The sequence below is a fragment of the Anabrus simplex genome, chromosome 1 (assembly GCF_040414725.1).
Source record: "Anabrus simplex isolate iqAnaSimp1 chromosome 1, ASM4041472v1, whole genome shotgun sequence".
In the NCBI taxonomy this organism is placed as follows: Eukaryota; Metazoa; Arthropoda; class Insecta; order Orthoptera; family Tettigoniidae; genus Anabrus; species Anabrus simplex.
The window spans coordinates 1,639,935,116-1,639,949,634 of NC_090265.1; the positions used below are offsets into that span (position 1 = coordinate 1,639,935,116).

Below are 14,519 nucleotides of genomic sequence, written 5' to 3' on the forward strand. Positions count from 1 at the left end.
GGAGGCACTGAAACCAAACTTCAATATTTGAGTACCATAATTGACATGTTGAACTTGTACTTCATTTTATGACATATATGCTTAATTTCCAATAAGATAACAAAATTTATGGAACACAATAACTATGTTCATACAGTATAGAAATACCAAATTTTCAGTACCTCATCTTTATTTCTTCTTTTGTCTCTTACGTTCACTTTAACTTCATCTGTGACAGCAATTAGAGGATTCACAGCAGAACAATCACTTGCACTTCACATTTTGTGCAATTTTCAACATATCAGTATTGATATTCTCAAAAACAGGCAACTAACTCATTGTCCAAAGGAATTCTGTCATTAAATGATATTCTACTGAAGCAGAGTTTTTAAGATTCTGTCATGACCTTTTAAGATTTATCTTCAGCACAATCAGAGGGCATTTCCTGAGGTTTTGTTGATATCCATGCACAACATGAGAAAGAGAGAGAGATCAAAAGAAAGAATGAATGACTATGGCACAGGAAAACCGCCGCTGAATTCTCAAAGCACAGAGAAAGATTGCCTGGACAAATGAGACTTGGTACCAGTTTGTACACGCCGATGGCAGGACATGAGCATCTCTCCAAGACTGAAGGCAATGAATTCTCTTGTCAGCAGGGTACAGTTCATGCCGGATGTGGTTGAATCATTATATGGAAACTGTTCACGTGGGATGAAATGGGATCCCTGGTACATATCTCAATGACCCTAACTGACAAAGAATATAAGAACCTGCTATCAGATCATGTCTATCCATTTGTCCACCTCCAGCACACTGCAGGACATCCGTACGTACAGTAAGACAATACACAGTCCAGTTTCTCCCGAGTTGAGGTTGATTGGTTTGATGAACTCGCCATGGACATGAGGGTATTGCCTGGTTCCTAAGATCACACAACCTCATTCGTATTGAGCACACCTAGCATGCTGTCGAGAGACATGGAGTGCCGTTGACCCTGCTCTGAACAATATCCGTGCATAGCGGGTGGCTGTGCAGTATGACTTCCCACACTTCCAGTATCTTCTGGGGTCCCTGTCAGGCAGCATTGCCACCGTCATCAGGGTGAAAGGTGGGTGCTGAAACTAGCCAGGTATCTCTAATTCAATTGCTCATCAGCATAAATTACAGTGTGATCACTGCAACTCCATTTATGTCAGACAGGATAAAATTTTAAAATCAGGGTGACAATACTTTAGATTATGGAAATCACATAAGCCCACAGAGTCACAGTTTCCCAAACATTAAAACTAACTCAATTCATTTTGGATCAGTGTCTTAAGATTCTTCATACTGATGCCAAGGGCTCCATATCATATCCTTAAAGTGTGTTAAAAATAACCAAAAATGATGTATAAATGTACAAACTTCCTTTCTTGAGCACTCTGTGATTAATAAATTGTACAGTGCAATTTCTAGAAATTAAACACACAACAATGAAGAAAGAACACACTGCTATGGAAGTCTGCAGAAAATGAGATAGAAAGATAAGAAAGTAAATTAAATACTCAATCTGGTAGGAGAGAATATTTAGATGAAATATGAACAAAAGTCATGAGACATAATTTGAGAATCCATTACTAGCTCAGTTTTGGAGGGAAGTATGCAAGGTAGACCTACAAGGTGAAGGCCAAGACATGAATATGGCAATGGAAAAAAATTTACGTAGCAGATATGGAGACATGGACTACATCAAACAAGCCAAAGAGAAAAAGGCTACCATATCAAGCAATATTTTGTATTGTTCTTGGATAGAAATGGGCAAGGCAGGTGGGTTAGCCTCACAGCAGTAATAGACTTTACAGAATGTTTCCAATCCAAGTTCACATAGTACTTTTTTCAATAGTCATTGCTGAAGTCTGGAACTGTCAATATCAGTTCTGTGTCACGTTCTTCACACACCACTTCTTGAAAATCCAGGCTTGTGTTGGACACAGCTTTCTTTGATAAGACACTAATGGGTAAGCTGGCTTTATTTCTTTAATTTCTCCATTTAAATACAGCTTTCGGCAGTTTTTTCAACAATCCCAGACATTCCTGAGTTTGTATCAACTTTTGTTTTAGGAGAGAAAATTCATCATTATTCACATCTAAATACTTAGAACCACTCTGTATGCTTAAAACCTCAGCTACTTACCCTGCTTAACTTGAATCTAGTAGGCAATTTTTCACAATCGGTAAACTAGTGAAAAGAGCATAGACGTACCTTTCCCATCATAATTACATTTATAAACATAGCACTGTTGAGGCATATGAGAGCGAGAGAGAGAGAGAGAGAGAGAGAGAGAGAGAGAGAGAGATGTGTGTTCATTCCCAGGACCAGGGACCCACCAACCTACCACAGCAATATATATTTACTTTTTCGACAAATTATCAGAAACCGTGCAATATTTTCAATATATCCAGGTGAAGAGCCACTGCCATTGGCCGAAATTAAATGTTGTGTCGCTCCCAAAATTCAGAGATTTATTTACCAACTACTCAGCAATAAAATCTCCTTTGCTTTAGGTCACTCTTTAAGAGGCTCCAAGTTATACTATGCACCCCTGATGTGTTAGACCAATGGGTTTTCCCACTATCCAAGACATGCACAGGCCAATAGTACACAACTTTTGAGTCTTAGTCAACAGTTTGTAATCCTGCGATAAAGTAAAGTAAGGGACTGGAAAGAAGAGAACCGTCATGCACAGCACGGTCAACTGCTTCTGGCTGAAGGGTAATTATATACCTTGGCCATAGATAATGCTACTTCTAATTGATCTTCACTATTATTTTCATCACATAAAAATTTCCTCTTCCACAGTTTGTGAAAGAGATAAATGACTTCTTGTTCTAAGTGGTTAGCACCTTCACATAATACTGAAGACATGATTGTGAGCAAATGTATATCATGGATACAGTGAAGTACATAGTGGATGCACTCAGTATGTCATAAAATGTGTAAACTACAACCAAATAAACCTGACTGGTCACAAAAGACCGCATACCTCCTCCCACAAATGAAGAATTACAATTAGATAACCACCCTGTTCTATCTGGTCACAAGAGAGGATAAAGGCTGATTCTTCGAAGAACAGAAAGGGAAGAGTCAGCTTAAAAATGGAAGACTCCTAAGGTCTCGCAAACTTCATATGGTATCATCAAGAGTCAGACCTTGGCAGCATCCTCTCATCAAGCGTAAATATAGATTGGGAAATCCAATTTAGAATCAACCATGCTGGAGCATCCTTTGCCAAACTACGATCCCGAGTATTTGACAATCGTCAATGTTGCAACAAAGATCCTCGTATACAATTCAGTTGTGGTTCCCACTTTACTATATGGATCTGAATCCTGGACATGCTACAGGTGGCATATTAAAAAGTTGGAACAATATCACCAGTGATGTTTAAGGAGAATTTTGCGTATAACCTGGCAAGAGAGACGCACAAATGTTGGCGTACTTGAAGAGGCACAGAACACCCGTATAGAAGCCATGGTTTTAAGATGTCAGCTACGATGGACAGGGCACGTAATACGCATGCCCAACAATCGTATTGCGAAACAAGTGTTTTACTCTAGAGTTAACAGTGGGTAAACATTGTTTGGGAGGTCAAAGGAAGCAATTTAAGGATGTAATTAAGGCTAACAGAGATGTGTCACATTGATGTCAACAAATGGAAGACCTTAGCCCTCAACCATTCATCCTGGAGATTTTTAGTTCATCACAGCACATTACTTTTCAAAGAAAACCGTAGGCGAATAGCGAACGATAAGAGGCAACAAAGGAAAAAGAACGAAAAAGAAAAACAATGGCTGCTCCAACTGGGGCTATCTACCATCTCTGCAGAAAATTCTGTGCCTCCCGTATTGGACTGTTCAGTAACTTACGAACTCGCAGATGAAGAGGAATTCTGATTGGAAGCACCACCCAGCTGCATTTCTGCGAAAAGGGTATTAAAACCAGCGCCAGAGTGTACGAAAACACCGTTTTTGGAGCCTATTGTGAAGAACTTAAGTGGCACATTGTTTCAAAACCAACCCTGGACTTTCCAGCAGGATTCTGCTCCAGCCCATAAGGCTAGGTCAACTCAAGGGCGGCTTGAGCATCATGTCCCCAACTTCATATCAACTGAAGATTGGCCCAGTAGCAGTCCGGACCTGAACCCTTTGGACTATCGACTGTGGTCAGTACTTGAAGGCATCGTCTGCAAGAAGAGACACCCCACCATTGAAAGTTTAAAGCGTTCCTTATTGTCAGCAGTGGCGGATTTCCCCCTGGATGTCCTCCGTTCCGCCAAAGACGAGTGGCCACAAAGACTCAGAGCCTGTATCAGTGCCAAAGGTGACCATTTCAAAAAGTGATCAGTGATTTGTGTAAAGAATGCCTGTAAGAACAAATAAAATACGCCTACTTCTCATAATATTTGCATTTTTCACTTTTTAAGTTGTAACCATTTATGGCTAGACTAGGTACTCTCTTTAATGTCTGGTGTTGTGAGTGTAGTTTTTGTGAATTTGTTTCCAATCCCGATTCATTAGCTTTTATGAGTGCAGTATTACATTTTAAGAAGTTCTGTTTACCGTGGTCATATTGCATCAGCTGTTCTCGCGGCAGCAGCGCGCTGGCAATAGAGGTAAGGCAATGTTCACTTATTTAAATCTCTATATAACAATTTCCCGCCTTGTCAATACTTTACATATTTTATTATATTTAATTACTGTACATGTTTCGAGAGCCAACTACTCTCTTCTTCAGCGGTGCCAAACATTAATTAATCTTTGGACTTGGTGCAATGGTACAAATAGAACAATTATATATAAATCTTGAAATTGTTACAATATTTCTCTGTGTTTCACCTTTCACTTACTTACTATGTCATTTGTTACAGACTTTAAACTAGAATTTTCAAATCATAAATAATAAAATCTATTAAATTAATCCTTATATGTTAATTTTACGTCCTTGTTTGCATTTAAAAAGAAATAAAATGTTTCTTTGTGTCTAAATTTAACATTTACTTTGCCATTTAGTAGAATCCTTTAAAATAAAATAGTTTCAATTCGAAAAATAATAAATAACATCTATAAAGTTAGTCACTATCTAACCGTAAAATAAATAATAAACAGCCAATTCGTAAAATAATAAATAACACTTATAAAGTTAGTCACTCTCTTAAAATATTTTCTGCTCTCTTCTTTTTCTTCTTTCCTCAAGTCGGCTATAATTCCGAGACCTCACATGAATTAGAAATTGCCTCCTCTTAATCCCGTCCAATTCTTCATTTCATCAATTTATCAACAAATTAAAGTGATGTATCATTGGTCTGAACCAAACAATATGTCCTCCTTGCTGTCAATGATCTTACGGGGCAAGCTGCTACTATGCTGCCGGTTACGTGATGACAATTCTAGCTACTTTATAACCGTCAAATTCTTCAGTTCGACTGGTTGCCAAATCTCTGCTGTCATGACGAAAATAAACATGTTTGTTTATTCAGACTAGTGCAATACTATTTCGTTCATGGTTAAATTTGGTAACCAGTCGAACTGAAGAATTTGACGGTTATAAAGTAGTTAGAATCGTCATCACGTAACCGGCAGCATAGTAGCAGCTCGCCCCGTAAGATCATTGACAGCAAGGACATATTGTTTGGTTCAGACCAATGATACATCACTTTAATTTGTGGATAAATTGATGAAATGAAGAACTGGACGGGATTAAGAGGAGGAAATTTCTAATTCGTGAGGTCTCGGAATTATAGCCGACTTGAGGAAAGAAGAAAAAGAAAGGAGCAGAAAATATTTTAAGAGAGTGACTAACTTTATAGGTGTTATTTATTATTTTACGAATTGGCTATTTATTATTTTATGATTTTAAGATAGTGACTAACTTTATAGGTGTTATTATTTTACAAATTGGCTATTTATTATTTAATGATTTTAAGATAGTGACTAACTTCATAGATGTTATTATTTTACGAATTGAAACTATTTTATTTTAAAGGATTCTACTAAATGGCAAAGTAAATGTTAAATTTAGACACAAAGAAACATTTTATTTCTTTTTAAATGCAAATAAGGACGTAAAATTAACATATAGTGATTAATTAAATAGATTTTATTATTTATGATTTGAAAATTCTAGTTTAAAGACTGTAACAAATGACATAGTAAGTGAAAGGTGAAACACAGAAATATTGTAACAATTTCAAGATTTATATATAATTGTTCTATTTGTACCAATGCACCAAGTCCAAAGATTAATTAATGTTTGGCACCGCTGAAGAAGGGAGTAGTTGGCTCTCGAAACATGTACGGTAATTAAATATAATAAAATATGTAAAGTACTGACAAGGCGGGAAATTGTTATATACAGATTTGAATATAAGTCAATACAGACCAATGTAGTGAAAATCAATTCTGCTCATTTATTTAGTGAAACATCAATTTAGAAGTAAAGTCGTACGGAGTATATGTGTGCTTACTTAGCAGTGATTCCCTCCCGGTTGATATATATGACAGCCCTCTGACGAATGAGACAAGTAATCCTGACATGTATGCAGCCTAGTCGAAGTGACCTATAATTCCATGGAAATTATCCCATATATAATAAAATATATCGGTTGCCGAGGATTGTAGTCAAGTTGACAGTTACCGGACTGTCCCTTTATCAGTCTCACGAAACGAGTCTCTTGAATAGAAAAATCTTATTTTAAGCTGTACCTCCCTGTACATTTCAAATGAATTCCTGCGATTCTGCAGCGGACGACTCACAGAGAGGCCGTCGGACTAACTTGCTAACCTTTCTTCCCAGGATCGTCTATACGTGATAATACAAATTACATGTTTCGTGGTACACAACCTCTGATTGTGATTCACTCCTCACATTCGAGGTTGAACAGTGTTCTCGACAGTATTTAAACATGGCCGGTTGAACATCAGTTTCAGACAGTGTCTAAGTGATAAGTAACTTCTCTGCAATGTGGCAGCCATACTTAGACACTGTCTAAACATAGTTTCTGCAATCGGCTCTAAATCTGGCAATGTTATGGTCGTAGAAAATGCACCATAAAATGTCTGATAGGTGAGATGAAATGATCAAGTGGCTCATGAGACATAACATGGAAGTTAGACCAAAGCCTAACTGAAGGGCTTCTTTTGAGTATTAACAATATCAAGCCTAGAAGTTCAGCATATTACATTGATGAACTGACAAGGGAGCATGGTCATGAAGTAATTAGACTTCTACCTTACCACTGCCATTGCCATCCTATAGCCTTGGTTTGGGCACAGGCATAAAATGATGCCACAGCAACAATAGTTCATTCAGCGTGGCACACGCAGAAAGGGAATAAGTGAGGTGATGCCCCAGGACTGGCAGAAAGCCCTACGGGACGTACCTGGTGAAATTTCAAAAGTTCAGGAATGCGAAGAACTGACACTGCAGTGGACAACATAATCACTCATCTTGAGAGTTCAAGCTCATCATGCGACAACAGTGAGGACAGAAACAGTGCACCTATTAGAATGGAAGATGACTTCCAAGGGGATCAAACCCATCCCTTTGTATTAACATGATCATGATGCTTGTTGTTGAAAGGAACCTAACATCTAGGTCATTGGCCCCTAAATGGTACGAAATGTAATAGCAATTTAGAAGCCCAAAATCGTCCATTGACCAGAATTCAAAACGTGATGAAGAATGAATGGATATGAATTTAAAACAATCAGTGGATCCAACCCAAAATGCCCATATTCCCAGAAACTAGCATTAAACAATAGTACTGACCAAGGGACTGCTTCTACAACAATACTGAATCGATGATGCTTGTAGGCTAAAGGGGTCCAAAATCCAGGTCATCGGCCCCTCATAATTGTACTTATCGCTAGGAAAGTAGAATCATGGTATCTGGCATGTTGCGGTACTAATCAAAAGTAACGTAGACTCATGGTAGTCCATTTATGGTACTACTCACAGGTAATGCACACATGTAACACGCAGACCTACGGTGTTTCTCACATTGCGGCACCATTTACAGGCACCACAAACCTACGGTGTTCCTCACATAGGTGTACTAATCACAGGGACTCGTACTATCCCGTGGTGTTCCTCACATAGTAGGTACTAGTCATACGCAAGGCAGACCCATGGTGTCGCTCATATAGTGGTACTAAACACAGGTACTGTAAAACCCACCCTGATTCACACACTGTCGCTATTAATCACAAACGTATTGTGTACCTAACATAGTGGTAGTATGTGCAAGTAAAGGCGACCCATGGTGTTCCCCACGTGGTGGAACTAATTACTGGTAGTCTCATGGTTCTAATTCGATCATCCCTTGATTGCCCCTTTAGTCGCCTCTTACAACAGGCAGGGTAAACCGTGGGTGTATTCTTCGTCTGTGTCCCCCACCCACAGGGGGCCCCTTAGATTTAAAAAAAGACGGTCCAAGTGGTGGGGAAAATGAATTCTATTAGCTGAAAGGCATTGTGCTTTCATGAATATATGTTGCTTAGTATGGTCATTATTTCAATAGCCTATTTACATTCAATAGGTCTCTGAATTTAATTTCCTTTTTTTTAATATTTATTTTAGAACTGACCATGTTTAAACGAAGGCTAATATCTGTGATTATTTACTGCCATTATTCCACACATAAGCCTGCATAAGCCACTTCGAAAATCCGATCTTGTGCTCAAAACGTTAACAGAAGAAGGCTATAATCTAATAAGAGAGAAGACCTACTTTCTGCGCACTTTTTAGCGATAGATTTACACCCTAGTGCTGAATAGGTCAACCTCGGCAATCTTCGAGTTTCGTATTGGCAACCTTTGAACACAAACTATGAATCGAGTATGCATCGCCGTGTGACATCTGGCATACACTTTACGTACTAGTACTGTTGTTGTTTACACAGCAAAGCCAAACTATAGAATTCATGCTAGGAACAAGTTTCGCATCGAGAAATGTTATATAGTATTATATACTGTGTGTGTGACACAGTTGTTGGCGTAAGATAATAAAGTTTTAGAAAATTCATATCAATCGATCATATTATAGATTCAATTCAGATTTCATTTCCATTCAGTTGGCAGTACTACCAGAACCGCGAAAGCTCCCTCCTTACTCCTCACCCCGGAGAGAAATCTATCGCTAAAAAGTGCGCAGATAGTACATTGCCTACAATGGATCAAGCACTATTGATCTCGTTTTCTATAAAGGGGATAGAAAAGTCATAAAAAATCAAGGACTGTGGACCACAGGTGAACACTTCAAAGGTGTTTTGAATCGGGAAAATAAAACCCAGACGTTCCCTGCAATCAACACGACATCAGATGGAAATATAATCCACGTTACACTTGATGAAGTCAGAGTAACTATGAATCAGTTGAAAATCAAGAAAGCTCCCGGCCCAGATGGTATTATACTAGACGTAAAGCAACTTCAAATGTTCCCCCTCCAGGGTCACGGTAGAATTGGAGTCTAACAACAGTAAGAAATTGAGACGAAGCTCCCTTCTCAAAAAGTGACCGGCAATCAGATTCAAAGTTCCGCATTAGACTCAATTTAGGGCACATTAAGCAAGCTCAAAATAAATAACAGCCTACCTGGAAGGAGTGAAAGAAATGAACATTCAACAATAATTAGAACAGTGTCAAGAAGCCAATCATTTTTTAAAAAAAACTTTTAACTGGAAGACAAACAGATTTTTAGTGTAACAGAGTTGAAACTTTTAACAACTATTCCAAGGAATAGATATAGTTTTTAAGCAGGCTAACTATGTATTCATCCTGTCTCATTTCATCAACCCATTAACCCCCACATGGTTTTAACATTTTAATTTAATTTATATTCAAATAGTCTTTAAGAGGAACAATGTACCTGAAAACAATGTATTCAGATACATAGCAATTCACCTAAGCTTAACAGCTGAAGATGTTCTCGAGTGAGAACGAAAAGTGTACTGTTTACAACTAATAATTTGCTAAAAAGCAAATAAAAAGTATCAAAAAGGTTTTCAATTACTGTAAGTCTCTGTGATTAGAATTTGATACGGAAAATGAAGCTGATTACTTGCAAAAAGAAAACATACCGATCGCAACAGATATTATTCTCCATTGCCCACAACAAACCTCAACATCGAGCAATAACAAGATAAAGTATTCCAGAAGAATAGATACAAGAACTCTTGATGAAGAAATTCTCAAGGCAGAACAGCTTGCAACTGAAGGGCATATAGATGAAGCACTAGAAATTGTAACTGACCAACTACACAAGGCCTCACTAGCAAACAAAACAAATAGCTCAACCTTGGTTCGACGAAGAGCGTTATCTCAAACGAAAGAAAACCCCAGAACAGCTACACAATGCCCGTACTGTTGGCTCAGACAATTATCTTCATCTCTATGCACAAGGCAGAAGAGAGTACAAACAACTCCCACATTCCAAGAGATTAAATATTTGGAAGCTGAAGCAAAGAAACTAGCTACGGCGGCAAAACATGATCCATTTATAGTCCTTCCAAAAAAAATTAGTTTCAAGGACTCAAGAAATCCCTATGGATAAATGGGAAGAACACTTCAAAGGCGTTTCGAATCTGGAAAATAAAACCCAGACGTTCCCTGCAATCAACACATCAGATGGAAATATAATCTAGGTTACACTTGATGAAGTCAGTAACTATGAATCAGTCGAAAATCAAGAAAGCTCCCGGCCCAGATGGTATTCATACAGAACATCTCAAAGAAACTCAAGAAATGTTACTGGCTTTCTGGATGAACAGATTCAATGCCTGCCTAAGATCTGGAACCATACCTGAGGAATGGAGTATATCTTCAGTGAAAATCCTATACAAGGGTAAAGGACAGACAAATTATCCCAATTCTTATAGAGGCATTGCATTGGAAAACAACATCCTCAAAATATTTATGAAGATCCTTACAAAGAAATGACAAGATTCTGTAATAATCCCAGAATGCCAATTTGGATTTATGCCCGGAAGAAGCACACTTCACACCGTAAAATGTCTGTTACAGGATGTAAAAGAAGCATCAAGATTACCCAAAGGAAAGTAGGTACTATGCAATTTTCGTGGATTTCACGAATGCTTTTGACTCAGTAAACCAAGAAATTCTCCTAACAAAGATCAAAAAACATTATCAGCGAAGCTCATCCCCTTATTAATTTGCTAAATAACATCTTCATGGTGAAGATTGAAGATGGAGTCGACACTTCGGATCCGATCAGACAAACGAATGGAGTACTGCAGAGTGACCCGATGAGACCTTCACTGTTCAACATTACCACCGCCGGCATTACGAATATAGTAAAATCTTCACCCGACATGACAGTTATCCTCTACGCAGATAACATGGTACTATGGTCATCGAACAAAGACAGCTTACAAGCCACCTTATTAGAGTTAGAAAAGTGGGTTAATGAAAATCAGCTCACGATCAATCTTCAGAAGACGATCCGAGTGACCTTTAGAAAAGAAGGAATTAATTTGGGATCATCTCAAACTCAGATCTCCAATAGAGAAAGTAAAAGCACGCTTTCTTAAATGTACTTCATGAGTTGGAAAATCGGCTCCATCACATCTAGTATATGAATTAGCCAAAGAAACATTTTACATTCAGGACCTCAGAATGAGACTCCATCTGCCATCTACGGGAGCTTACAATGAACTACGCAGAAGGAAAGAAAAGAAAGGAAATCCACCCCGACTTTTATACCTCAGATGCCATGTTGGTGAGAAACTGGACCTAAGAAAATCAAGATCGAAGACACATCACAACACGTCTCTCCATTCAAGGTTTTCACCACAAGATATGCACTGTGAAGTCTCTTCATAATCCAGATGACAATTGTACATGCATTTTATGTTTACATAAAATCAGCTTCATGGTCCGTATCGCACTTCAATAGATTCACAATTAAGTATTTATTTATTTTCCACCTAGTCGATACAATGATTGCTTAAGGCAATTTTTAATGGTCAAAAGTGGTACATGTTTCGTATATTATCAACATCTTCAGCCACATAACACTGTCAATCTTATGTTAATTTTAAGGTCACTTCCTCTAAAGCATTACTTTGTCAATTTTATATATTTTTCATCTAAACAGTGTTATGTGGCTGAAGATGTTGATAATATACGAAACATGTACCACTTTTGACCATTAAAAATTGCCTTAAGCAATCATTGTATCGACTAGGTGGAAAATAAATAAATACTTAATTGTGAATGCATTTTATGTGGCAAACAGTGTGACAGGTATCACATCACGACTTGCAACAAGAGAATCATGTCGATAAGTGAATATTGTAAATCCTAATGCCCATTTGAGTGCCTCTTTCTAATAATAAATAAGCCTACACATAATATAGTTTGTCATTTCAATACTTGCATCTAATAGGCTATGTAACGTAGAATGTTATGATTTCGTTATAATGCCTTTGTGAAATGAGTTTTCTTTGTGTTATGATATCAGATGGATTTTTTCAGCTATTACGTGCCTTCGCATATTTGAATTTTATGACAATATCATTCCAGTGCAGATAATAGCTACAAATGCATGTTGTCAGTTCGACGAATATGTGAATTTTGTTAGAAGTGAAAAACAAAGTTTTATTACAAAAAGCAACTAAATACCAATTGGAGATTCTATGACAAATCAGCTGATTGATATCTCGCAATGCAGTGCGCCATTATTCTTGTAGTTCTAGTCACAGCTGCACCTGTTGAGTAGTGTGGGATGTATGCTTCAGTGGCACCTACCGAGATGTTTACCCTCCAAAAAACTGGAACGTACAATGAAAGAATATCTATGCAGATTTCCAGCCATTCTACTAATTTTTTTTTTTTAATTAAAATAAAATAAGCTTCTCTAATGTGCTAGTAATATTAACAGCACATCATGTTCAGCTAAATGATAAATCTAGCTACATGGGCTACTCTAACTCCATTAAATGACAACACTACACCAAGACTGGATCCAACAAACTTTTTTTAAATATGGAAAGATTAAAGCAAAGAACCTGACAAGTTGAAATGCCAAACTCAGCTGGGATCCTACGATTTTTCTAGCATAAAGGCTGATGGAATACACAATACTTATGCATTACGAGCATTTTAAGGAAAAGTAATGTAGGCCTATAACATTACGACCTTCTCAATTAGAGGTATGATTTTCATTATTAGCTGATGTGGTGATGTTGACGTCCGGTGTAGGCCTAGGCCTTGACATTTTACGAATCCAAAGAGGGACAACTAGTTGTCCAATCAAAGACTACGAAAAGAGCATGACAGTTTTATGGAAGATATGAATATATATAGATTTATTGTGGATTGTTTCCAAAATTTCGACAATAAGGCCTTGTGTCCAACAATACAATGCACTACTGAATATACACGTTTCTGATTTTCATCCTGCTATGTATTTAGAGGACAAAACCGCTGTTATACCACAAATAAATACTAGGCTGCCGCTACTCGATCATCTTCATATTTCCAAAAGCCCACTTCCATAGGAACTATCCAAAACAATGCTCTTCGTCACAAAAGTATGTTCCTCAATACTTAGCTAAGGACGTTGTACAATAAAGAGTAATGATAAGCGAACTAAAACAGTGCTATTAAAATGCTCTACAACGTAGTCTACAAACCAACCGAGGGTAGCAACATAAAATTATAACGGCGTCACGGTCAGGAACAACCCGCAACAAAACATCCTATGGGAAAGTTGGTGGATGATACAATTTGGCCCATAACTCCCATTGAGGTTATGTCACTAAGTTTATACACTCTAAAACAAATAACCAAGACATTTCGCCAACGACATTACCTGTATGGAAGAAGGCTGACTTTGACCTGCATCCAACTGGGAAGGTTGAGTTTGGCTTTGAGATGGTATAGTAAAATCTCGGAAATCATACTCAGATCCCTGGGTATCAGCACCGATTAAATCTGTTTCTTCTGTATCCAGAAACGTGAGCGATTGAGAGCTCGGACCATAAGCATCAACACTCATTTCGATACGGCTGTCTTCAAGTCCTGTGAACAAATAACACGCACTACGAAGTTAACGAAACCACTACGAAATAGCGACAAGATTCAACAAATGGCTTCCTTATTTCACGTATGCGACAGCCATGTTCTCGAATTCTCTTGTTCAAAGAATATCATTTGTGTTACGTCAGCATGTCTTATCATAAACTATTCGTGGCGCACATGAATACAAAGGGTAAATACGAGTAACAAGTATCATTCAACAATGTATTTAGAATATACCATTGAGATTCATTGTCAAATTATATTTCGATATTTTCGGCGATGTGAAATATAAATGTTCAATAAATTTCCAATTTCTTTGAATTCATTTAGGAAAGGGCTAGGAAAACAAGAGATAGGGAATCTGCCACCTGGGCGACTGCCCTAAATGCAGATCAGGATTGATTGATTGATTGATTGATTGATTGATTGATTGGTTGGTTGATTGATTGATTGATTGA

At 37.7% G+C, this 14,519-nt stretch overlaps 1 protein-coding gene across 2 annotated transcripts in view; it reads right to left on the bottom strand.

The window, feature by feature from the left end:
- The window catches only part of Upf1 (Upf1 RNA helicase), a 232,129-nt gene extending 217,960 nt beyond the window's left edge, over window positions 1–14,169 (bottom strand). For both annotated transcript variants that reach the window (XR_010858658.2, XM_067138359.2), the window contains exon 1: window positions 13,853–14,169. Coding sequence is in view for 1 of the 2 variants with exons in the window: in XM_067138359.2 (XP_066994460.1) it covers window positions 13,853–14,038 (186 nt within the window). In the remaining variant the exon portion in view is untranslated. The remainder of the gene's footprint in view (window positions 1–13,852) is intronic.
- Window positions 14,170–14,519: the final 350 nt, after the last annotated feature.